Below are 26,253 nucleotides of genomic sequence, written 5' to 3'. Positions count from 1 at the left end.
TGAGGATCAATGGTGCAGATTTCAAATACATTTGATCACATATCCACCGTTGGATACCCGACGAACGACCCAGATCACAACGTTGGAACACTAGATGGAGATTTAATCTTATCCGCTTAACCTCGATCGGACGGTCCCGGATGCATCAATCCTCACAACTCCAGGACCCAATCCCGATCATTGAACGAGCATCCCACGGTCGCGCCCACTTCATCCCTCCCGACACAACAGCGGCCGGTGCAAGCAGCTACCACGGCGGCGCCATCACCGGGGTTGCGCGAAAACAAGATGTGGTGACTGATTCTCAAGTCCAAATGAAGCTTTGCATAGAGGGGACTGAGGGGAACTTAACAGAGGTGCTTACCACCGTAAGAAGATGGAGTAGGAGCTCAGCCACCAGAAGATGCGGATTACGGTGGTCGCGGTACGTCGGTGAGCAATTAGGAGCCACCCCACAGGAATTCGCTCTCCCCCGAGGTGCCCTACAAGTGCGGCACGATCGGGACAGCGCCCGCGCAACCCCAGAGAACGCAACGACGGAGCAGCGGCTGTCAATGGTGGCTGGGGGGTTTCTCCCGTGTACCCAAGATCTCCCGATTCTCCCCTCCTCCTGCACGCGGCGCACTCATCGATTTCCGCACAAGGGTGAACAAGAGGAGCGCGCGCCCAGGGGTTTTATAGTCCGCACAGGGAGGCCTTTCCCCGGGAGAAGCAGCGGAGTCCATGGCGGCGCGGAGATCGGCGCCCAGTTGAGATTGGGGCGGAGTCCGTGTGGAGGGGACGAGCACCGTGTTTCAGGTCGACCCCGCGAGCGCTGACACCAGGGACCACCAACCAGTGTCCCCAGATGGAGCGAGTCTGCATGGCACCGAGCGGCTGACAAGCGGCCCCCCAGTGACAGAGTCGCGCGCGCGGTGGAAGTGGTTTTGCGCCGCGCAGAGGAAAGCAGTTGTTGGCCGAAAGCAGGGTTGGTCGGCCCATGCAGCGACTTTTTCTTTTCTTTTCTTTCTCCTTTGCTTTTCTCATTCTTTTCCCGATTTAAATCTCTATTTGAATTCAAATGTTTGTTGTGAATTTGTACACAGATTAAAGGTGTAAATTAAGAGTACTCACTTGAAGAGTTATATTTATTTTTATCCAGTTTTCTTTACAAGGTGATCTTTTTTTGTCTTGTTCTTTGATGTTATCTCAAATTTCTAAATTGTAAATGAGGTCTTAAATCCCAATTTGGACATTATTATATTTCTATTGATATAATTTCTTATTTTTATTAAATGCACATACAAATAAAAGCCAACATGATGCACTTAGGTTATTTAGGTGTCTTTTGTTAATTATTTATTTGTTTAAATAACGTGTTCACATGAAATGATAGATAGAGATGACACACTCATGTATACAAAGGGATGTACTTTTCTCCTTTTCGATTTTATTAAAAAGTGGGTATTACAATTCAGGTTCGGGATACCGAATAGCATCATAATTGACCTGGGATCCAACTTCACCAGTTCAGAGTTCTTCAATTTCTGCAAGCAAAAGAGCATTCAGATCAAATATGCCTCGATGGCGCACCCAAGAGCCAATGGGCAAGTAGAAAGAGCCAACGGGATGATATTAGAAGCACTCAGAAAGAAAGTCTTCGACAAGAATGAGAAGTTCGCAGGAAAGTGGATCAGAGAGCTGCCGTATGTTGTTTGGAGCCTGAGAACTCAACCTAGTCGAGCTCTGCATGGAAACACACCTTTCTTCATGGTCTATGGTTCGGAGGCAGTGCTACCTGCTGATCTCAAGTTCGGGGCACCGAGGTTAATCTTTGAAAACATAGCAGAAGCTGAAGCTAGTAGGCTGGAGGATGTTGATGTACTCGAAGAAGAGCGACTGAATACGGTGATTCAATCAGCACGATATCAGCAAACTCTGAGGCGCTATCATGATAAGGCCATACGGCATCGATCCTTCGTAGTAGGAGATCTCATCCTCCACCGAATTCTAATGGGAGAGGGACGACACAAATTGTCACCTCTATGGGAAGGACCATTCATAGTAGCAGAAGTCACTCGGCCGGGATCATATCGTCTCGCTCAGATGGACAACACGGAAATTGGGAACTCATGGAACATAGAACACCTCAGGAAGTTTTACCCCTAGCTACATCCCAGAAGCTATTGGGACGACGATGTATTCTGTAAATTGAGAAATATATCATCAATAAAAAGGCTTCAAAGGCACTCAAATTGTTCGATGTCAATTGGCATACTTACTCAACTCGGGGTGACCACTATGCCCTACTAACGGAGCAATCAGCTTAAGTCAGCAATGACTTAAGGCAGTGTGACATGCTCACGCTTACTAAACTCGGGGTGACCACTATGCCCTACTAACGGAGCAATCGGATTAAGTCGGCAATGACTTAAGGCTGTGCGACATGCTCACGCTTACTAAACTCGGGGTGACCACTATGCCCTACTAACAGAGCAATCGTCTTAAGTCGGCAATGACTTAAGGCGTTGCGACATGCTCACGCTTACTAAACTCAGGGTGACCACTATGCCCTACTAACGGAGCAATCGGGTTAAGTCGGTAATGACTTAAGGCGGTGCGATATGCTCACACTTACTAAGCTCGGGGTGACCACTATGCCCTACTAACAGAGCAATCGGCTTAAGTCGGCAATGATTTAAGGTGGTGCGACATACTCACGCTTACTTAACTCAGGGTGGCCACTATGCCCTACTAACTGAGCGGTCGGTTTAAGTTGGCACTGACTTAAATTGGCACAGCACGCTTGGCACGTAAGCAATCACCCATCTTAGGGCAACTTCTATGCCCCACGACGAAATTTCAAAACCATCACGCTACATTTACTTCTACAATTGTATATACTATGGAATTCTAACAATGGGAAAACAATAGTAGCATTCAGTATTCAAAAGTGTTCTCTAACAAAACATCCGAGCACATTAACCACACATTCAAAGCATTCAGTGTTTTCTATTTAGTAATGTTCTTCTCTGGAGCAACTGACGAAGAAGGATGACTCGAGGAATCAGGAGCGGCATTCACATCAGCCACTATGTCGTCAGGAACAACCACGCCGGTTCTCCTCATCAGGATCCGCCCCGCACGAATAGCTTTATCCATAGCTTTGTCGCGCTGGGCCCTCAGAGTAGCAGAAGTCTCTTCAGCAGCCTTGACCGCCAACCGAGCAGTTTCTAGCTCCTGGGCGACTGATTTCTTGGAAGCACGCAGATCCTTGATGATAGTATCTTTGGTCGTCACCAACTGCCTGAGGCGAATCACATCATCTAAGGACTCTTGCAGCTTATAACGATGATTATCCAACTCCTCCCTGGTGAAGCGATGACTCCTCTCCAAGATGGTCAACGAATTGCTGGCATCGCGGTATAGCTTATCAAGGTTGTCATGAGAAGTGGCGAGGGCACGCTTTTCCTCATGCAGACAAGAATCAGTTTCTCCAAACGTCCAGCAAGCAATAAGAACACAGCAAACAAGGCCAAGATTCACTGGTCACCTTTTTAGAGTCGAGCTGAGCACGGAGGGTGGAGCTCAGCATGTTAGCATCATTCAAAGAAGCAGAAACCCGGGCCAGTTCAGTTTGACTTTGAGAATATTTTTCTTCAAGATCAGAATACCGCTGAGCCATATCTGTCAAGAAATAGTCAAGCAAGGGTGTTCAGTTAAAAATAGAATTAATCGAGTAATCAAAGTAGAAACAAAGGGCACTGACCGACATTTGCCACCTCCAAATCAGATACACGCCGCTGAAGCAGCACTGGATTCCAATGCACCAGAGACAAAGCTCCTTCTGGGACAGAGGCACCCTGCAACCTCAGCCGACTAGCCATCTCATCAACCAATGTCTGACATTAAAAATAGACAAGCATGAGAACAATTATCGTCCTGGGGTAAAGTCAGACCAGAAGAAACCAAAATACCTAGAGGTTGAAGAAGAATGAGGGAACCCCTAAGTCGTGGGAAGTCAATTGATGGCTCGACGAAGGATCACCAACCGGAACGACCCGCAATGCATCAGTGGGAATCAATTCAGTGTCATCAGCAGAAGCCAGAACTCTGTCATCAGGTGCGCTAGCCTCTAAAGCGACTCCTTAACCCAAAGCCTGGGCTATTGCCATGCAACCAGAATGTGGAGGAGAAGACCCTACGTGAACATCCATGGAAGTGTGGGAAGGAGAACCCACTCGAACCCCCTCGGGGGCTGGGTCACAGCTCATGCTACCCATTCGAGCCGGATCATCTCCGGCAACACCCTCGGGGGCTGGGTAAGCGCCAGCACCATCCTTGAGGTTCGAGTTCTCTGCAACAGCCACCTCTAAGGCTGAAGGACCCTCAGTCACTTCCGTGGGAGCAGTGCAATCCAGACTAGCCTCCTGACCCTCAAGACCGCGCTCTAAGGTCGATGAGGCGCGGGACGCTGCCCGGGATGACCCCAACCCGGCATCGGGCACATCAGCACAAACATCCATCGCGCCACCATCTGCCGGCTATGCCAACAGATCTTCTGGAACCATGTCTTCAAGAGTTTGATCAAAGTTTGCCAGAGATAATTCTTGTAGACCAATGAGGGCAGACAAAACAGGAGAAGGAACACCACTACTTTCCCCACTAGCTATGTAACGCCAGCTGTTCTTCCGAATCAGAGGGATTTCATCCTCTTCTTCATCATCTTCATCAGCAACACAGACAGTACATCCATTGGGGTCGACTTCAGCAGGATCACACCCATTGGGATCAGCCGCAGTCGGGTCACACCCATTGGGGTCAGCTTCAGCAAATTCAGGCACAAGCACTTCCTCAGTAGCAGGAACAGAAGGGCCGGCATCTTGATCCAAGCTAGACACTCGACGAAGACATCTCTTCTTCTTTTTCTGCCCCTCAGCAGGAGAAGTGGGCTGATCGGCTCGGCGAAAACACTTCGGGCGAACACTGTCAGACCTCTGAGCATCCAAAGCTTTGCCGGCCTCAGGGATGGGCGCCACCACCAGTGTTTCAGCAGGAGCGGCATCAGAAGAATCCTCAGCTAACATATCCAGCATGACACTTATCTCTGCATCAGTGGGATTCAAAGGCATCTCAAAATGAACCTGCCTCTCATCGTCAGGAATTTCTTCCAGTCAGGCAACCAAAGCATTAACCTCTTTGGGAGAGGGTCGCACTCTAAGGCCCAAACCGCTATCACCGGCAGGAGGATTCGACACAAAACTGGTAAAGGCCTTGGAAGGAGGCAGATTCCAGGCTGAGTACGCAACAGGAGCGCCAATGTTTGACACCTTGCCTCTGAGTATCATTTCGAGCCGGCTCACCAAGTCCACAGCAGGAATTCTTCTGTTGGTTACCCAGGTTGAATCAGCCAGGCCTCGGTACAGATAGGCCAGATATGCTCTGTCTTTTAGCGGCTGAATGTTCTTGAAAACAAAGTTAGCGACCACAACTTCTGCAGTCAAACCCCTTTCTTTCAACAATCCAACTTCAGCTAGTAGAGCCCCTGCCTCAACCACCTCCTAGTCTGTGGGGGATTCGGTCCAGCTTAGAGTGCGAACATCCGGCTGTCTCCCTTACCATGGGGGGAGGGAATTCCCATGATTCTCCACGATGAACCATTCCAGGCGCCACCCCTTGATGTTGTCCTTGAGTGGGATGTCGAGGTAGTCAGTCTTCCTCCCACGATGCATCTCCAAGCTCGCACCCCCCATCAGCTGGTGCTGCCCTCCGGCCATCCCAGGCCGACAGTGATACAAAAATACTTCCAAAGGCCTAAGTGAGGCAAAACACCAAGGAAGGCTTTGCATAAATGAACAAAAACAGAAACTTACAGAATGGAATTGGGATTCAGATGGGTCAGATTCAAGCGATAGAAATCAAGGAGACCGCGGAAGAAAGGAGAAATGGGAAGAGCAAGTCCGCGGATAAGAAAAGGAACGTAAATGACGGATTCGTGGGTGTCTTCTGTCAGAACAGTGACCCCACAGCAGATCCGCCACGAACAGAGCTCCTTCGGAGGAAGAACTCCGATAGAAACGAGATGAAGAAGGTCGGATTCAGAGACAACAGACATATGGTTACCTGCGAAAGGCAACTGACTGTTGGGATCGATGGGGGGAATGATTGCGACGGACGAACTCGAAGCTTTCCGCTTGGGCGCCATCTCAACCTTGCTAGCGAGTGGAGCGGAAGCAATATTGCAGGAGTGCAGAGAAAGCCTGGATGCAGAAAAGTAGAAACTAGGTCACGGAACGCGGAGGCGTGCGACAGTGCAGTACATATGGGGTTTTCCCGGGCCCGGCGCCACTTCCAAAATGCTGGCATGCCATGTCGTCGCTTGGCTGTTATTTCTAAAACGCGGGCACGCCATGTCATCACCCGACCGTTATTTCTAAAAACGCGGGCGTGCCACATCATCACTCTGTCGTTATTTCCAAAACAAAACGGCCGACGCGGCCCATTTTAACTCAGCGGTTATTTCTAAAATTGTTGATGCTACCAGACTTCACCCGGCCATTGTTTCCAAAGCAGCCGGCGTGGCCCATTATCACTCGGCTGTTACCTCTAAAACGCCGACATCGCCATCGATCACTCGGTTGTTACCTCTAAAACGCCGATGTCGCCATCAGTCACTCGGTTGTTATTCCTAGAGTGGTGACGTGGCTCCAAAGGATTCAACTGTTACCTCAAAAATGCCGACATCACCAGTAACCTCTCGGTCGTTACTTCTAAAACACCGACGTGGCCCACTATCACTCAGCCATTACTTCAAAAAGCGCCAACATCACCAATAATAACTCGGACGCTACTACCAAAGCACTGACGTTGCAAATAAAGCAGTCTGAAGCATGATCCAATGACTTCAGGTTACTACTCAAGCGTTGCAGACAGAAAACATCATCGACAGTAAATATTACAATGATCGGCGACTGACCAGAAGGCAAAATAAAAAACACAGAAGTGGGACGAAATCATTCTTCATAAGGTAAGCATTACGGAACTTACAAATCAACTCATTATGGGCTGATGCCTTCCCTACTACTACATTACATTACACTAACTATACTACTAGCTACTACTACATTATTTCGCTAATACTATTTCTACTAATCTACACTAACATCTAAAACCAGTGGCGTCTAGCCACTGGCCTTGTTGCTTCCCTTGCTACTGCCCTTGCTGCCGCTGCCGCCGTCGCCGCTGCCACCCTTGTCGCTGCCGTCACCGCCCTTGCCGCTGTCGCCGCCGCCGCCATCACCGTCGCCTCCGTCGTCGTCGCCGTCACCGCCGTCGCCGCCGCTGCCCTCCTCGGACGAGTCGGAGGAATTCTCCTCGTCCGAGGAGTACTCTGACTCATCCGAGCCCTCGAGCCCAGCACGCTCGATGGACCGGATGTAAGTCCATACCTCCGCGGTGATCCCCTAGTCGTCTAAATCATCAGACGACGCCGAGGGAGAGGCAGGAGCCGGAGAGCCCTCGGACTCAGAGGAGAACTCCTCCTCCGAGTCGCCGAAGTCCTCCGAGGGAGGAGTCGGCTCGCGCTCTCGCTTGTCGCCGGAGTGATGCGAAGAGCCACCACCTTTCTTGCTCTTGCCAATGGCGGAGTGGAAGGAAGAAGAGGAGATGAAACAGCAAGCAGCAGCAAGAAATGTGAAAATGTCGGAGAAGCAAGAACACTATTTATAGAAGAAGAAGGCAACCGCTCACCTCCTACCACGACCACTGAACAGTCGCAAAAATTCAATATGCAATTCAAACCGTCTGAAGACACGTCAGGTGGCTGACGCCGTTTCATGTAACACGACACCCATTGGGACTCCAGTCAACTGCGCGGGCGATATGATTACACCCGCGATCACATCAAGTTACTACTCAGAAGCAGTCTGCTAAACGCTCAGCGTACCAAGCCGTCCCTTGCCTACACCCATTGGGGGGACGCCTAGGAATTATCAGTATATTTTCCAAAACTGTCACATCCATACAGTATATGCAACGAATACTCCAAGACAGAAGAGAGATATCACCAAGGATCAAAGGAAAGCCAAATATAGCCGATAAGGTACAAGTCTAATCGACAGAAGCATCAAAGCACAAAGTGACATGAAGACTAGTCAAGGGCCATCTATCGAACGTCCAATCAGTCGCAGATCAAATAAATTGCAGGACCTAGCAAGATATGGGCAGATCGCGTACTCAACCTCAAAGACAAAAATGTGTGCTAACCTCTAAAGCATAGTGTTAATAATATAATGCTGATCTCTGAAGGCATTCGACAAAAGGAAAGGATGATTCCCAGAAAAAGGCATGAAATGAAGACCTTCGAGTGGATTATTTTCAAAAATCCACTCGAAGCTCGGGGAATACACCCATTGGGTGCACCCTCGGTGCACCCAATGAAACATCATCTCCGAAGAAGCAAAATGCCGAACTCTAAAGCATAAGGCAAAATTAAGACAAGGCTGACCTCTGAAAAAGCACAAGTGGAAGATGAAAGTGATTTCTGATAATACTTGAAGTGAAGACCTTCGAGTGGATCGTTCGCAAAAATCCACTCGAAGCTCGGGGGCTACACCCAATGAAGTTCGAAGTCCAACAGTACAAAATGCTGACCTCCGAAGCATGAACCTGAGACAGAACACCAAATTTTGAGGAATAAATGGCAGAAGAAGACCGTAAAAAAATCGTGTTAACCGGATCACTCAGAATTCAGAAGCAGTGTCCCGGCAGACTTATTTCCAAAGCATTCCCTGTTAAAATCAAAGATAGCAAGCTGGACCTAGGATCTTTAGGCCGTTTATTTCAAAATCAACCCAAAGATCGGGGGCTTGTGGGGGACAGATATCCCCCGGGTCCACTAGAAGGATAAAAGACCTCACGAAAGGCCCAAGGGCCCCATAATTCGTAAGGTCATCCCCTCGTGGGCCTAGGAGGAACAACCAGTGGAATGGATTAATGCAAGGCCAGGTCGGCGCAAGCCCAGATGGCCCAACAAATTCGAGCAGCAATCACAACAGTGATCCGACCTTCCCGCGCAGGAGCCTCGTACAACGGAACCAAGCGAGGATGGGTCGGCTGAATTATAGGAGGATAGACTCAGATGGTTCACTATTTCTTAGGCACGCGTTGTTATCATATCTGTATGTAATGCCCCACGGTCGAGTATATAAGGTCTAGGGGGCACCCCTTCAGAACAACCACTCATTACTTAGCCATTCACACTTTTCTCTACGTTTTCCAGCACTAGAGAACTCCCTTGTATCCCATCACATAAAGCACTCTCGCCAGGACGTAGGGTGTTACGCATCTCAAAGCGGCCCGAACCTGTACATCATTGTCTACTATTTCTCATGCGCCCAGCACGAACCATCGAGCTACAGTCGGTAACACCGTCCTACTCCTAAAAGCACCTTGAGGGGTAACCCTGGGCGCGCGGTCGGACCCAAAACACCGACACTTGACGCTAACACCAACGCCAACATTGTGGACGCCACCAACATTACTCCACTACATTCCCAAGCGATCTCCAAGTGGCGTCGTCTCCTTGCCCTAGACATGTATGCCCTCTCTAACCATGTGTTTTGTGATGTGATGTTTCCTGATGTTCCCAATTGGACTCGCATGGACCTCCATGTACTCTCATGGATTTACAACTCCATCTCCCTCGAGCTCATCGAGATCGTCATCGCTACCACACCATCTGCCCATGCCATTTGGCTCGCCCTCGAGGAGCAGTTCATCAGTAACCGTGAGACCCAGGTCCTCCTCATCGACAATAAGTTCCGCACTCTGTCATAGGGCACCCTCTCTGTCATGGTGCAAACATAAGGTTGATTTGTCTGTTGTGGTTCAGGTTGATGATGAGTGATTGTCAATGGGTATCGTCTTGGGTTCAGTCATGGAGTAACCGAGGCAGGGGTTGTGTTGTGCAACCATGTCTTTCGTATGTGGTATGTAGGTGTGGAGCATAGGGAAGATAGTCAACAATAAAGGTGAAGGTCATGTGGGTTTGTGCCGATGCACTAGGAGCGGTGAAGGACTAGTACTAGAACTTGACCGAGGGACCTGAGGCGCCGGGTGACTAACCGTGGTGGCTGACACCTGGGACACACTCGCATGAGGATGTGGTGAAGTGGGCCATGTTGCATGTGTGGTCGAGGATTGGTGGGACACATGTCTAGGACGTGGGGGACGTGCACGTGGTGCGATACTCATGGTGGTTTGGTGGTTAAACCTCGAAAATCCACCCAGCGCTATGGACGGCGGGTTTTCAACCGAGTTTGGCCTCAAAACTCGGCGGTGGTGATTCCTGTGGGAATCGGAGGTGACATGTGGCATCATCACGAAGGGTGTGTCAAGGCAAAGCAACTTCGTGTGGAGCATGTGGCCGCTAGATCAAAATCCCAAGAGTGGGTCCATTTGGCCCCTAGCTAAGTGGATATGCTCTAAGTATCTAGGGGTAGTTTTGTAACAACCCTCTATAAATAGAAGGGTGGGCTAATTGTTTCAGCTATCTCTTTTGGCTATCTCATTAGGCTACTTTCATTTAGCACTTAGAAACTCTAGTCTCCATCCTCTAGTGTAGCCGAGATCCACAAATGTTTTGAACTTGTGTCTGTGATTGTAATCTTCACTGCTTGATCCAAAGAAAGGGTGGTTGGATCCATCCATATGGTCGGTTCGACTCGTTTACTCAGGTTTGTCTCCATTGAAGTTTTTATTTGATTTTGTTCTTGTGTTCTTCCCTTCCTCATCTTTGTGGATTTGTGACAAACATTCGAGTTCTTGTGTTGTGGGTGTTGTTGGGGACTGATTGGTAGAGAGATAAACTATTTGGATCACTGCATACGCCCTCTTGGTCCTATTTTTGGTCATGATCCGAGTTGATCTTGTTTTTAGTTCGTATGAGAAAACTCCATACCTTCTCAGAAAATCTAATCTGCGCTTGGATTTTTTATTTGTTCTTGGTGAAACTTCAGGATCCATCTTATTTCCCTCTATGCACTCACTGTGAAGTTTGAGCAGAATCTAGGAATTTTTCTTTATGTGGCACTCCTGCTTAGCAGACTAGCAGTACCGCTCGTCTTTTTCTATGATTTTGGCTCTGAGATTTTGCAGATAGTAGGGCAATTCCCTGTGTAGCAGTTCGGTATATTCAGTCGCCAGTGGACTAAGTATTACTATGTTACATAGTTTCAATCATCCCATGGGGTTTTGTTGAAGTTGGGATCAAAGTCAAGGTGTTGTTCTCAAGAGAGAATGTTTAGTGCTCCCATTCATCCCCTTTGGTCGCCTCACTGGTCCTTCAATTGGTATCAGAGCCAGTAAAGGATTTCCTTACCCTAATCGGTCCAAAATCTATGAAGGCGACATGGAACAAGGTGTTGGAAAACCTCCTTTCTTTGATGGGTAGAACTACCCATACTAGAAGATCCGCATGTCAGCATATCTTCAAAGTATTGGGTATTGCATTTGGGAGATATGTCTCGATGTCGCGTTCGATGTTGTGAGTGCTTGGATCACTTCGATTCAGATGAAGTTCCATGATTTGAACAATAAAGCTCGAAACACTTTGTTCTCTTGTCTCTCACTTGCTAAGTTCGAGCGAGTTGGACATTTGGCTATGAATCACCAAATGTAGTCCACCCTCAAGAGATTACATGAGGGTAACGATCATGTAAAGATCAGACTGTTTGAGACATAATGGAGAGACCATAGAGACTATGTTTTCTGGGTTTCAGTCGATTATAGACAAGATGTGCACCAACAAGGCAGCTTCCTTATGATGATATGAAAGAGAACTGAAGTTGTTACATGCTCTAGGTCATAAGGTTTGGGAGGCGAAGGTCTCGGCAATTACTGAGTCGCCCAATTATGAGACTCTTACCATGGACGAGTTATTTGTTAGAGTGGACACACTCGCCAGTTCGACCCAAAAGCATTGATGGGAGAAGGTAGTCAATCCACTTATACACTTCAATACCCCCACTCATGTGCAGCTAGAGAGAAAGGCACAAACGTGGAAATAAATGGGTGGAGGCACAAATGAAGCCTCTACTAGTATTCGAGCTAGAGACATGTGGCTCTAATACCATGTTAGAGAGCAATCGTTTTCTGTTGACAATGAGACTGTGAAGAAAACATCAACACCAATATGTTTTGTAAGTTCATGCTTCACACTATCATTTGCAATTTGAATGGCTCCAGTGCTGTCGCACAAAAGGGGCGTAGGAGTATCACAAGAGACACCAAGATCAGCCAACAACCATCATAGCCATATAATCTCGGTAGTAGTGGTAGCAAGAGCTCAAAGTTCTGCTTCTGCACTGGATCTTGATAAATCAGCTTGCTTCTTTGATTTCCATGCAATAGGAGAGGAACCAAGAAAAATACAATAACCTATAATAGAGCAGCGAACTGTGCGATCACTGGCCCATGTGGCATCAGAGTAGGCATGAAGCCAAAGAGGGCTATTACAATCATAGAATAAGCATCGAGATGTGGTTCCCTGTAAATATCTTAATACACGAAGCAAGTGACCATACTGGACTAAATTAGGCATAGAGACAAACTAACTCAGAATATGAATAACATGTGCAATATTCGGTCAAGTGATAGTGAGATAGACTAGATTGCAAACTATATGTCGATATCTAGATGGATCCTGTAGTGGTGAACCATCATTTGGACAAAGTTGTAAGCGAATATCCATGGGTGTTGCAGGTGTACGATTATCAGTTAGACCAGAGCAAGCAATGAGGTCTTGTATGTATTTAGACTGTGATAGATAATAGCCCTTTGTAGATTGTAATACCTCAATACCCAAAAAATAGCCAAGAGGGCCTTAATCAGACATCTTAAACTGCTCACTAAGATGTTGTTTTACTTGAGAAATATGTTCTGGATCATCACCCGTAATGAGCATGTCATCAACATATAATAGGAGTAAGGTGCACCCTCGGGAAGAGGAATAAAGAAATATAATTAGATCATGGTCACTAGGGGTAAAACTAGCAACCCTTATGACAACGATGAACCTTCGAAATCAAGCACGAGGGGCTTGCTTTGACATCCATTTGAGAGATACTCCATGAACAAGATGCTGCAACAGCAATCAAAGTACGAACATTGGTCATATGTGCAACCAATGCAAAGGTTTCATCATAATCTAGTCCCTGAGTCTATTAAAAACCTCTGGCCATAAGACGAGCTTTATATCACTCAACTAAACCATCAGATTTTTTGGTCTTAATCTTAAAGACCAATTTACAAGTTATTGGGACTTCATGTGATGGTAAAGGAATAAGATCCCAAGTACCCGTTCGATCAAGAGCGTCCAACTATTCTTTCATAGCAAGCCGCCATTCATGAGTACCGGAAGCTTCATGATAATTAGATGGTTCAACAATTACAACAACAACAACACTAGGAAATCCATAGCAATCTAGAGGTTTAATTGTACTACGATCACGATGATGATATCCCTGGTGATTTGGTAACACATCATCAAACCATCAACAATATGTAGATCATCTGAAACAAATAAAGAGTCATCATTGTCTGTACAAACATCAACAATAAGATCGCCATTAGGACTGGCCGTGGGACTAGTGCGAGGACGACGAATGTAGGTTTTGTTAACTGGTGGTTTTGAAGCTGTTGGGGGCCTTCCTCTTCCGAAGGTCCTCAAAATGTGACTAACCATATGTTCTCAGCATGATTATGAACAGTTACAGGAAGCTTGGGTATTGGGACGGAGAACCTTGGCTGAACATGTTGATGAAGCTAGAAGCCAAAGGACTTCGGCTGAATATGTCGATGAAGCTCAAGCATGATAACTACTAGGGAAGAATAAAGACCATACAGTCCTTAACAATCCTTGTTAAGATTATAGATAGTTGCCAGGGGCATAAATGTACTTTTATCCGGGCTGCGTCCCGTGCCTATAAATAGATGAACAGTAACATCGTAGTGTTCACGCTGAATTGTAATCACTCTCGCGCTCTTCTCGCTCTCTCACCTTTTGGCAAGCTGAAGGTACCATTGTAATATGAATATTGTTAATGCTTATTCATGTTTAATGAAGATAATAATAAATGAATCATTGATATATAGCAGTTATTATCTTCATTTATCTGTATTCCTCCATTTTCTTATTTATGTCCATATTTATATGATAAAATGATGAAGGTAAGTCCTTCATGACCTTCGTCCGAAGATCATTATGTCCGAGAGGAAATAATGATTCAAAGGACGAATGTCTTTAACCATTAATAATTGTGATGCCTTGTTCTTGATTTATAGTATTTGAGAATAAGTGACCAACATTGGCGCCCACCTCCGGTGAACTCACTTCCACAACCTTCGAAAGAGCATCCATCTTCGATATGCCGCAGAAGAAGGCAACGGCGCCAGGGGCTGCTCTGCAACCACTGGACACAAATCAAGATGCCCTCTCTCTGTGAGAGACCAGGAACCAAAAGAGAAAGGCAACTAGCCCAACTCTTTAGGAGGAGCAAATTGATCAGGAAATTAGGGACCTAGAGGACATCCATCATCAAGTGCAAAGGAAAAAGGAGAAGATGGCCCGGCTGGCCGACCTTCAAAGGAAGATTGACGAAGCTGCTGAAGAAATGCGTCATCTTACACAAGATGACCAGGACCGAAGGCCTCAGCACAGGGAGCTTCGTCAGGAGAGCTCATTCGACGAAGATGAATGGTACGAGGACTTTCATCATGGTAACTTTACTTTTGATGATACTTCTCCTCTGGCAGCAGAATTGCAGGCTATCCCATGGCCACAATCCTACAAGCCACCCTAGTTGCCCATGTATGATGGGCACTCGGATCCAAAGCAATTTTTGATGAGCTACGAGGCAACAATATCCTCGTATGGGGGTAATGCCACCATCATGGCAAAGTCCTTCGTCATGTCAGTACGAAGCGTGGCCCAGACATGGTACTCCTCTTTTCGGCTAGGAACAATTACATCATGGCAGAAGCTCAAGGATATGCTGGTTTCCAGTTTCCAAGGTTTTTAAACGAAGCCAGTTACTGCTCAGGCCTTGTTTCAATGCATGCAAGACAATGAGGAATACCTTCAGGCGTATGTCCGAAGGTTTTTGCGCCTAAGAGCACAAGCGCCCATAGTGCCTAATGAAATTGTCATTAAGGCCATGATCAAGGGACTTTGACCACAACCTATAGCTCAATATTTTGCCAAGAAGCCTCCACAAACCCTAGAGAAGCTCCTTAAGAAGATGGACGAGTACATCCAAGCCGATAATGATTTTTGCAAAAGAAGGGAGGAAGCCTACAAATTTTCTGAGATGACCAAGGGCTTCAGAGGGAGACTTCATCCTAGGCATGTACGATCAATCCATAACTCCAGTGTCAATGATGAAAGGGCCAGCAATGTTCAGCATAGCCATCATAGTTCTCAATCTTCGAGCATGCAATAGACTTCTTTTAGACCACCAGCTCCGAGAGGCAGAGGAGGAAGAGGTTTCAATGGATGAAGGTTCGGCAATGAACCCAGAAAGTTGTACTGTCTTTTTTGTGGCGAGGACAAGGGCCACACAAGGACATGCCAGGTCATAATTCAAAAGCAGAAGGAAATTGCTGAAGCCGAAGCACGACAAAGTCAGCCGAAGCATGTCCTTCACACTGTTTCGTGTTACTCTCCATATATCCCAGAATACATAGGCAATCAACAACCTACGGTTTCTGTTGCTTCGGCAAGCCATTCTCGAGCTTCCTGGCCTCAGTTGCCACCACCACCATCGCTGGTCCACAATCAGTAGCCAGAAGGGCACAATCATACTCAGCAACAGTGCGACCTTCGGGAGGAGTCCGAAGCTTGCACAGTCAACAACACCATGCCTGAATCAAAGCACATTTACTAAAAGAACTACAGTGGCTCAGCTAAGAAATATGTTGATCTGATGTATCTTAAATCTTTCTGCTTTTTATATTTTCTTGAAAGAAAAACAATACACGAGGGATAAATTTTCAATTTGATGTAATAATATTATCGTTACAACATCAAGTATGACAGAATTAAGTTCTGAAGCTACAAAGCCATTCCTAAGGGAGCGCAGAGTAAGTTTTGAAGCTACAAAGCCGTTCTTAAGGGAGCGCAGTGTAAGTTTCGAAGCTCAAAAGTCATTCCTAAGGGAATGCAGAGCCAAAATGCCACCTAAATCAAAGGTGAAGAAGCTCCAAAGTCGTTCCTAAGGGGATGCAGAGCTTAAATACCACCTAAATCAGAGGTGAAGAAGCTCGAAAGTCATTCCCAAAGGGATGCAGAGCTTAGCTCCAAAGTCGTTCCTAAGGGGATGTTGAGCTAAAAATACCACCTATGTAAAAGGTGAAGAGACTCCAAAGTCGTTCCTAAGGGAATGCAGAGTCTGGGTGTGTTTTCGTGTGGGTGCTCATCTTGGACATAAACATCATATTGCATCATACCATTACATCATTTCGCATGGCATTACATCATACATCATATCACATCAGCAAGAAAATTGTGGAGAAGGAAGAATGCTCCTCCGAAAATATTTGATGGATTATGAAACAATGCGCTAAAACACAAATTATACCTTTGGCAGACATAATTTTACACAGCAGGGAAATCTTCGTCAGCAATGTTATTATACAATAGCCGTGGCAAAGAATGAGGTATTCGATCAATAGAGGGGGCGTTCTTTTTCTTTGCGAAGCATGAAAAAAGAAGGGAAGGTGTTTTTTCGCCAAAGGCTCAAAAATGGTATGTACGCAAATATCATGCATCACAAAAAAACATTTTGCACATATAAATATTTGATGTCTGACTCATACACAAATATTACATTTTCTAGTAAACAGGAATCTAGTCTTCCTTCAGTATTCTTTCAGTAGCTTCATGCAAAAGTTTGTAGACGACTTTGCCAAAAACTTCGTTAGCAATTTTCATCACATCTAAAGCCTCTTTCATAACTGGATCCGCCTCAGGATTGTATGGCTCCGGTGGTGGCGAAAGACCGGTTGTAATAAAGAGCATATTGGTGAATTTCGAAGCTATAAACAAACAATGAGAGAAAAAGTTTTTAAAGGATACATATAATTAATGCGCGTTCAATAGCTTCTTCAACTTCCTTTGCCTCCACCTGTGCATCGTGAGATTCTTTTTCACTCTTCTTTATAGCTTCATCGGCCATCTCACGGCCGCCCTTCATCCAAATATCAAAATAGAACTTCCCGCCCATGAAAGTAGCTTCGGTTGAAGGTTCTTTCGTATCGTCTACAAAGAAGATGGCTTCTGCCTAGGCAGCAACCTTAACATGTTCACAGCCAGTTTTCTCCAAAACTGCTGCAACCCCTCGGGCACCGCGAAGGCACAAAAATCCCCACGGTCGCTGAGTATTTCTTCAAAAGCTTCGACCTCTTCGCCGATCCATTGAATAACTCCTTCGGGATCGCCTCAGATAAATCTTTGCTCTGACGAGTATGCACCCACCTTTGCAAAGCTATATTTTAGTCTTTTCGAACAATCCATGGATATTTCGTAGCATTTTTCTTTGGAATCCCGAATTTCTTCAATATTTTTCTGCACCCTTGTTGTTTCCATTTCACTTATTTCTTTTTTTGCCTTTGCAACTTCGAAATCTTCATTCATTTCAACAAGTTTCTTCTTTAATCCTTCAACCTCGACTTCGTGAGCTTCGGCTTGTGCTTTCAGCTGAGCTTCGCTGGTTTTCAGCCTATCCACTAAGGAGAACATTATTTTATCTTTTTCAAGACCTTCATTCCTTAGTGTAATAACCTCTAATCGAAGATTTCCAAGCGCTAGCTGACAGCTTCATCTTCGGCTTTTTTCTGGGCCTTTAAATCCTTGCTCAGAATTAAACCCTACAAAAATAAAGGATGAGCACATACTGAAAAGGAAATAAACTACAAAAATAATCTGCTTTCTAACAAGTCACAATGTTCCTACCTTTAGACTGTTATAGGCAAGGCTATCCGCGAGTTGGTCCTTCATCATTGCAGACAAACCTAACTCAAGCTTCGGGTATCCTATATTGTCTGCCATCTCCTGACAGACATGAATCTTTTTGTTGTCAGGCAGACAATAAAGGACGTCATCTTCATCATCCCCACCATACACCAAGGATCCTCGAGGGTATTGCAGATCCCTGGTGTAATGTTGCGCTTTAGGCAATTTGCTCTTTTGATAATTTTTCCCTGAAGCATGATGCACTATAAATTCCAATTCCTCAGTAGATGCTCCAGGGGCAGGGGACTCAGATTCTTCGGTAGCCCTCTGTTTTTCTAACAGTAACGGAGCTTTCGCGGCATCCAAAGGCCTTGTTTCATGTCACACCTGGATTTAAGGGACAAAGCCCGGTGCATCTCATACATGCGTCAAAGAAGACAACATATATAATAATAGAGTGTATAGAGATAAATGTTACAATAACATCAGAGTACTTATTACATAGCAGAAGTCTTACAAAAATAAAAGATAAATATAAAACGAACTAAATCCATCCATGGCGCCAATAAGTCAACTGGGAGACGCGACCTAGATCAGATCAAACTCCTCGTTGTGTGGATCCTCTTGAACCACCTGTTCTTCTCCTGTGGGGGGTGTGAGACAGCAAGGGTGAGCTCACACATGATCATAGCTCAAGAAGTTGTGGGGAAACCAATGGGCATGAACTCACCAAAGGTGGGAGTTCATGTGATGTGTCAGGTTAATCAACAATAGGGGTTAAAGCTCAGCATTGCTTTTAATAAGTTGGTCAAATTTTATTAGCAGTTACTAAGTGTAAGTAAATACCAAACCATAATAAATAATAGAACAAAATTAATATGTAATCCTATGCAAATGCAAATGACAAATTGAATTTAAGTTACATAAATTAATCATGTGAGTGTCCGAGTCGCTCATGACCGTGAGCACGGCTAGTATACCAGTTTTACACTCTGCAAAGGTTGTACCCTGTACCCACAAGTCATGTTACCCATCTGCCAAGAGACGGTCAATCCCATACACCTCTACCGAGGAGGCGAGGCAGGGTAACACGACGAGGCCTTTACAAAGTTCCACTAGCTTCAGAAAACCCGCTACAATTTATGGGAAGAGCACTTGCAAGAATCCCCGTTTGACCACCATCGCAGCAAAATAAACCCGAGAACCTCCCTGCGTGCAACTCCCCTACTGCCCTTGCCCCTTTCGGGTAAGGTAGTCTTCCACTAGCTTTCCTAATTAGTTAGCCAAGGGGTCCCATTCCTCCCTTGTGGTGGTACATTTTCCTGTGTGGTTCTCCATGTTCCCATTAACATAATGATCTTATCATGACCATAAATAACATAACAGAATAATTGGAACATGGATGTAATGAAATATTAACCCAAAACCATATAAAGCAATAGCAAAACTACCCAAGTGATTCAGGGGTAAACAAGGTAAAAAGGATAAACAGACTAGGGTGACCTATTGGGTCCCATGAAAATTAACCTATGCAGATCATTATGATTAATAAGAACATGACTGGGTAAAAAGGAAATGATCAGGGGCACAACTTGCCTTCAATAAGCTCCTGCTCAGCAACTTCTATCTACTGAACCTCAAAATCCCCAGTAGCTTGCTCGTCTACTCGCATCAATACAAACATACATAGTATAGAAAAATTAACATCACACCAAACATGTAAACAAAATACAAAATAAAAATATACACATTAAAATAAGATCATAGGAACAAGAATCATTAATTTTAGAGTTATGGATTTTAAATTATGAATTTCCAAAGGTTTAATGTGCTTGATATATGATTAAGTGAGAAATTAATTTTACTACTATTTTCATGTCAAAATAGACTCTAGGTGATAAATAATAATATTAAAAAATTTTAGAAACTGGAATGGATCAATTTGGAATTAAAATGAATTAAATATGAATTTTCAAAAGTTTCTACGATTATTTTTGTATTAAAAACCAATTTCTATATTTATTTATTTATTTTTATTCTTCTCTGGACTGGGTGTCAAATTCCAGGAAGGTCAGGGGCCTCGGCGCAAGAAACTCGAGACACAATGAGCAGTTAGACTGGATCGCGGGTTGTTTCTTAAATAACAGGGGGTCTCTTTTGCATTTTATAGGGCCGAAGGGGTATTACGTAACCAGGGCCACCCGATCGAGTTTGGACGGACGAGATTAGATCTTCATCAAATCGAATGGGTACGCTACACAGATCCTCGGATCTAGATCTGATGGCCACCATTTTAAATATCGTGGATCGCACGAAGCCTGTTCGATCACGATCCAACGAATCATATCCATCTTGCGAAGGGGTACGCGAGATCCTAATCTCAACCATTGGCTCGATGATCAACGGCACACACGCGACTTCACCAACTCCGGCGTTACCCCGCGGCGGTGCCCGACGACCCACCTGGCAGAACCTCGCCGGCGAACGGCGCCACGGCGCGCAAGCGTCCTATTCTAACAACGGATCCCCCTAGACATAATAAGGACGATGACGGATATCGAAGGAGGTGACATACCAACAATTGCAGTGCGAACGCCCCTGGCCACGACGGACACGCCCTGGTTTCCACGACTTGGGCGAGCAAATAAAGGATGGTCGGACGTCTTTGGCTAGGCGACTTTCCCGCGTTCGGTTGAGGCAACCGCGATTCTCGCGGGGACGACGGTTCTGACCATCGGGTCCCGCATGCAAGTGTCCCCGGCTGAGGAAAAGCGACCGTCAGGTGGGCCCGAGCGCGCATAAGGGAGGTCCTGCGATGGTAGGAGGGCCCGCACGTTAGGGCGTCATGTGCGTGGGAGCTAACTGGGCCGCTCGAGTTCCGTTGGTGGGCTGGGTGAGTTGAAGCCGGCCCAGGCGCAGCTTTTGCCCCTTTTACCTTTTTTTATTCTCTTTTCTTTCTCTTTCTCTTTCCTTCCTTTTCAAATTTAGATTTTAAATTTGAATCCAAACTGCTGTGGTGAATTTGTAATCAAATCTCTGAATATATGATTTGAATAAATTGTTGTGGAATAAATTTATTTATTTATAAATTTATTTTTGTATTGTATAGCATTTTCTTTTTCTTTCTCTACTTCAAACCCTAATTCTCAATTTAGGATTCAAACTTCATCTCAAGTTATTGTTTTATTTCTACTAGTATTATTGTTGTTATTTTTTCAATGCACAAGCAAACAAAATATCCAACATGATGCACAATTTAGTAATATGTCCTTTATTATTTATTTGTTTTCAAATGAGGTCTTCACATGTGATGGTAAATAGAGATAACACAGATATATAAATAAAAGAAATATTTTTTTCTTTTACATTATCTCTACAAATTGGGTATTACAAATCCTACCCCCTAAAAAAGAATCTCGCCTTCGAGATTTAGGAAGGACTAGGGAAAAGATGGGGAAAATCTATGCGAAGCTCTTCTTCTCTCTCCCAAGTAGATTCATCTTCTCCATGATGGCTCCATTACACTTTGCACATCTTAATAACTTTATTTCTTGTAACTCGAGTCAGAGTGTCAAGAATCTTGATAGTATATTCAGTATAAGTCAGATCATCTTGAACACTAAGATCCTCCATTGGTAGCTGCTCCTCAGGTACCCTAAGACACTTCTTCAATTGTGATACATGAAAGCCATCATGTACATCCGCAAGATGATCGGGTAGTTTCAGTTGATATGCAACTTCTCCTACTCGCTTTAAGATCAAGAAAGGTCCAATGAAGCGAGGGGACAACTTCCCTTTAACTTTAAATCTTCGCATACCCCGGACCGGTGACACCTTTAGATATACGTGATCACCCTCCTTAAACTCTAGTAGCCTTCTTCTATTATCAACGTAGCTCTTTTGCCTGGTTTGAGCTACCCTCAAATTCTCCCGAATTATACGAACTTGTTCTTCTGCCTCTTGAATAAGTTCAATCCCAAAGAACTGTCTTTCTCCAGTCTGATTCCAATATAGAGGAGTCCTGCACTTCCTGCCATATAAAGCTTCAAATGGTGACATCTTCAGACTGGCCTGGTAGCTATTATTGTAAGAGAACTCCGCATATGGTAAGCTCTTATCCCAACTACCACCATGTTTAAGGGCACAAGCTTTCAACATATCCTCCAGCACTTGGTTGGTTCTCTCGGTCTGCTTATCAGTTTGAGGATGGTAGGCTGAACTGAAATTCAACGGTGTGTCCAAGCACTCGTGCAACTTGTTCCAAAACCGAGAAGTAAATTGTGATGCTCGGTCTGACATGATATTCTTAGGCACCCCATGTAGACAAACTATCTGAGTCATATACAATTCTGCTAGCTTGGCTCCCGTGTAGTTAGTTCTCACAGGTATGAAGTGAGCCACTTTTGTCAGTCTGTCCATAATCACCCAAATAGAATCATACCCTGCAGGAGTGCGGACCGGGTAGTCCAACAATGAAATTCATGCCTATTTCTTCCCACTTCCATTGAGGTATCTTCGGTGGATGCAGTAGTCCAGCTGACCTTTGATGTTCAACCTTAACTCTTTGTCACACATCACACATAGCTACATGTGCAGCCACATCTCTCTTCAATCCATATGTAATATGCCAAAAAATGTTGAACAAAAGTTGATCTTCGGTGCGTGGATGTGGGAAAAGGGTTGTGGGACGTTAGATGTTACGTCAGAAGTCATCTAAGGCGTCGTTTCTGTTCTCCCACAAAAAAACCCTAGTGGCCGCCCCCCCCTTTCCCCTTTCTTGGCCGCCACCCCCCCTTTTCCCCACACTTGGTCGCCCCTCCCCTTCCCCTTGCTGGCCGACCCCTCTCCTCCCCATTGCAGACGCCCTCTACCCCTCTCCACTGCTTCCTGCTCCCTCTAAATCTCCTCCACGCAGCAAGGATCGAGAAGGGAAGGAGCAAGATGGATTGAAGAGGAAGAGAGGATCAAGGAGATGTTCTATTCCCATCTCTTCTTGCAGATTTTCTTGGGGAAACCCTCTTTAAGGATGTGATCCTTGTTCCTCCCTGTAATTATGTGCTTTTGGAGGTTGTGGATCATGGGGATTAAAGGATTAGAGGTTGGATTAGATGTGGGGTTAAATTTTGATCTCGAATTTAGTTTCTGCAGAATGACAGATTCGACAGTTTCTATTCATGCCAATTTTCCGTGATCTTAGTTGCCTCAAAAAAAATAAAACGTCTATCTATGAGTCGTAGATAATTTGTATATCTTTCCTTGGCCATGAAGAACACCTCAATCGGACAACAGATCAGAGAGTTATTGCAGTTTGATTATAGCAGTTTTTCAGTCTCAATTCTGTGCAGAATCTGTTCTCTTACGATTTAGGCAATTTTATCAACAGAATTAAACTTTAGGTTCGTAAGAGAAGTTGTAGATAATTTCATAAGCTTTTTAGATTGTTAAAGATTGCATTCATATGAATTTTGAAACTCTAGTTATGTTTGTTTTACTGTGGCTGTTCCTGTTTGTCTAGCAAAAATGAGCGGGTCTGTTCACTGGTGGGTTTCATCTAGTAAATAGCCGAATTGGCTCTTCCAATTATGGAGGCTTTTGTAGAGGGATAAAAGTTCTTACTGCCAGCAGAAATTCATAATGTTTGGTTGAGTAGTTTGGGATATATCGAATTTTGAAGCCATCTATGCTGCTGTCTGAAACAAATTCAGTCAGTTATCTTGTCAGATGTTTTAGAACTTATAGATGACATAATTTAATCATTTATTGAATACCGAAGTTGTAGAGTATTTTGTGTAGATACTCCTTGAGTATTTGTTTGATATCACTACTGTGGCAGAACCTCCCAAGTTATTGGGCCCACATGCATCTGTCCTCGTCTCAAAGACCTCAGACGGCTATGCATGTGCACCAAACAACTTAACAGGATCTGTCCGAGTGTCTCAGGGACTCCGGATAAACCACTTACAACCAAGATCGCAAGATTAAGTAAACATAAATCACACACCAACAATTTGTAGTGGAAATCTTATTACCAAATTTTACATGTTACATCAAGTTTACATTGTACATGATCGGAGTGATTACAAAAGTGACTCAAAAAATAAATTTGAACTGTTATAATTTATTTATAGTTTTGAAATATATTCTAGCTTAAGTGACCATCCTCAATAAGAAGTATAGAAGAAGTACTTATACTTATAGAAGGCCGTGCCCACCGGCGCTTAACACCAATCACAATCAAAGTGACTTGTAACCTGCAGCAACAATGGGAATAAAACCCTAAGTACGCAAGTACTCAGCAAGACTTACCCGACTAAAGAAAAGACTCTCAAGGATATGCTGACTTAAAGGGATTCAAGGTAAAGCTCATCAAATTTCAAAGACTCTTTTTGCAGCAAAGCTTACTAGAAGTGGGTCCTTAAGCCAAAATTTTACATCACAAGTTAAGTACTTTTCCTGAATCTAGATTTGCCTAATCTAGAGCATTCACTTGTCCTACACTAGCTTTCTTTTAAGATCAAAATTTTGTTTTGCTTGTTATCTACGATGAGGGTCGAAGATCCAGTCTTCATACCCGAGAAGTTCGGCGATCCGAATCGATTAATACCAAGTTGGGGATCTCCAACCACACGACATATGCTTCCCTTAACTCTTTTGCACATGTCTACCATTCCCACGGATCCTCCACCACATGAACAGGTCCGCGCCACCCAAGAGCACACCACCCCTTTTAGGCAGTCCTTTGTTAGGAGGGTACGTGCCACTCTCGCCATCTCTCCACTCCCAGTGCGCGATTGTCTTTTCATGTATGGAATAGCTGGGTTCAGGTTTACCCATGATGAGGTATGTGGCCAGATAAAAGGTCCTAGATCAGTAGGCCAACAATTTGTACGGTCCTTAATCGATATAGACAGAGACACTACATCGAGACTCCCTTCTCGTGCAAGTCAACCGCCCGATCTCAGCTTTATTATTTGAACCCAAAGTTTGGTACCTGGCAGAGGTACATCTTTTCCGATGTTGAATCCATCATGGCCATGATGGATTCACCATTAAGTTTTATTTTTGAAAACTTCTCATCAAATCTGTAGCATCACTTTTGTTTTAAAACAAAACATTTTGTTTTTCTAAAGCAAGGCTAAGCATCAAAAATCCTTTTTATAAAAGGGTATCAAGGAAGGGTAATCAATTTTCCAAGGAAGCAAATGCATCAATGGTTTAGCACACAACTCCTATCACCTAATGCATCAAACAAGGTCATAAAGATTTTAAAATAGCAAGGAGGTGGCAAATGCTCCGGGGCTTGCCTGGAATAACACTAGGATAGTGTTGTTAGACATTGATCACTTGACGATCATCCTTGTCCTAGCACTTGATCTGGTCATCTATCTTCAGGTTCGTCCATCAGCATCACCATGCGGAGTAGCCCGCGCTTGGGGTCGACTTGGCTCGTCTTCCGCATCACGTGATTAATTAACGTACCTCATGGGATGCACAATGCACATGTATGAATATACAGAGGAATAGCATAGGACAAATAATCTACGCTGAAGATGATGAAACACTTATAACAAAGCATTAGAATCAATCACAAGCAAGTATCAGCTAGCGATATAAGACTAATTATAATAATTACGCCTTTCTAGCCTATTCGGAGGTAGCTCATACATTAAGAAACTTAAACCTTGTACGAGTCTTCTATTTTCATTAGCTAGCGCATAACACCGAAAGACTAACAATATTCAAACTTCTACTATTGGACACCCTAAGTTATAGTACATGCAGGAACAATTTAACTAACCTTTTGAATCGGGTTTCTAGATTAATTTGAATTACATACTAACTAAATAGAATATTACACTATTCGCTCTAACGGATAAAACACTATCAAATAACATAGCATTTGATAAAACTACATTCTCAACAACTTAAATATCAAGAGTACTTATGTACACTAGCCATTATGAAATTCTCAGATTTTACTTAAGATCGACTTCAAGCATCGACGAAATATATCCAAAACAATTTAATCAATATCTTTAACATAATTAATACCCCAAACCTATGCTTCATCATACTAAGACGATGTGTCAACTCTACATTTATGAGCATCACCACATATAACCCGTGATACATTTTAACAACTATTTAATTTAACCACGACCACATTTATTAGTTATATGAGCGAGACAGTAGACTTATTATTCACTTAACCACTCCTCACACAATAATTATTTTAAACTTGAGTTTCACGTGACATGACCACT

The 26,253-nt window shown here is 44.4% G+C and overlaps 1 protein-coding gene across 1 annotated transcript in view; it reads right to left on the bottom strand.

The window, feature by feature from the left end:
• Positions 1-2,991: 2,991 nt before the first annotated feature.
• The window catches only part of LOC109944279 (uncharacterized), an 81,385-nt gene continuing 58,123 nt past the window's right edge, over positions 2,992-26,253 (bottom strand). Inside the window, exons 2-4 of the mRNA XM_020548981.1 lie at positions 3,749-3,881; positions 3,533-3,666; positions 2,992-3,450 (exon numbers count right to left, since the gene is read on the bottom strand). Coding sequence (XP_020404570.1) covers positions 2,992-3,450; positions 3,533-3,666; positions 3,749-3,881 — 726 coding nt within the window. The remainder of the gene's footprint in view (positions 3,451-3,532; positions 3,667-3,748; positions 3,882-26,253) is intronic.

The sequence above is a fragment of the Zea mays genome, chromosome 2, assembly GCF_902167145.1.
Source record: "Zea mays cultivar B73 chromosome 2, Zm-B73-REFERENCE-NAM-5.0, whole genome shotgun sequence".
NCBI classification, from domain to species: domain Eukaryota; kingdom Viridiplantae; phylum Streptophyta; class Magnoliopsida; order Poales; family Poaceae; genus Zea; species Zea mays.
This window is presented reverse-complemented; position numbering and strand designations above follow the sequence as displayed.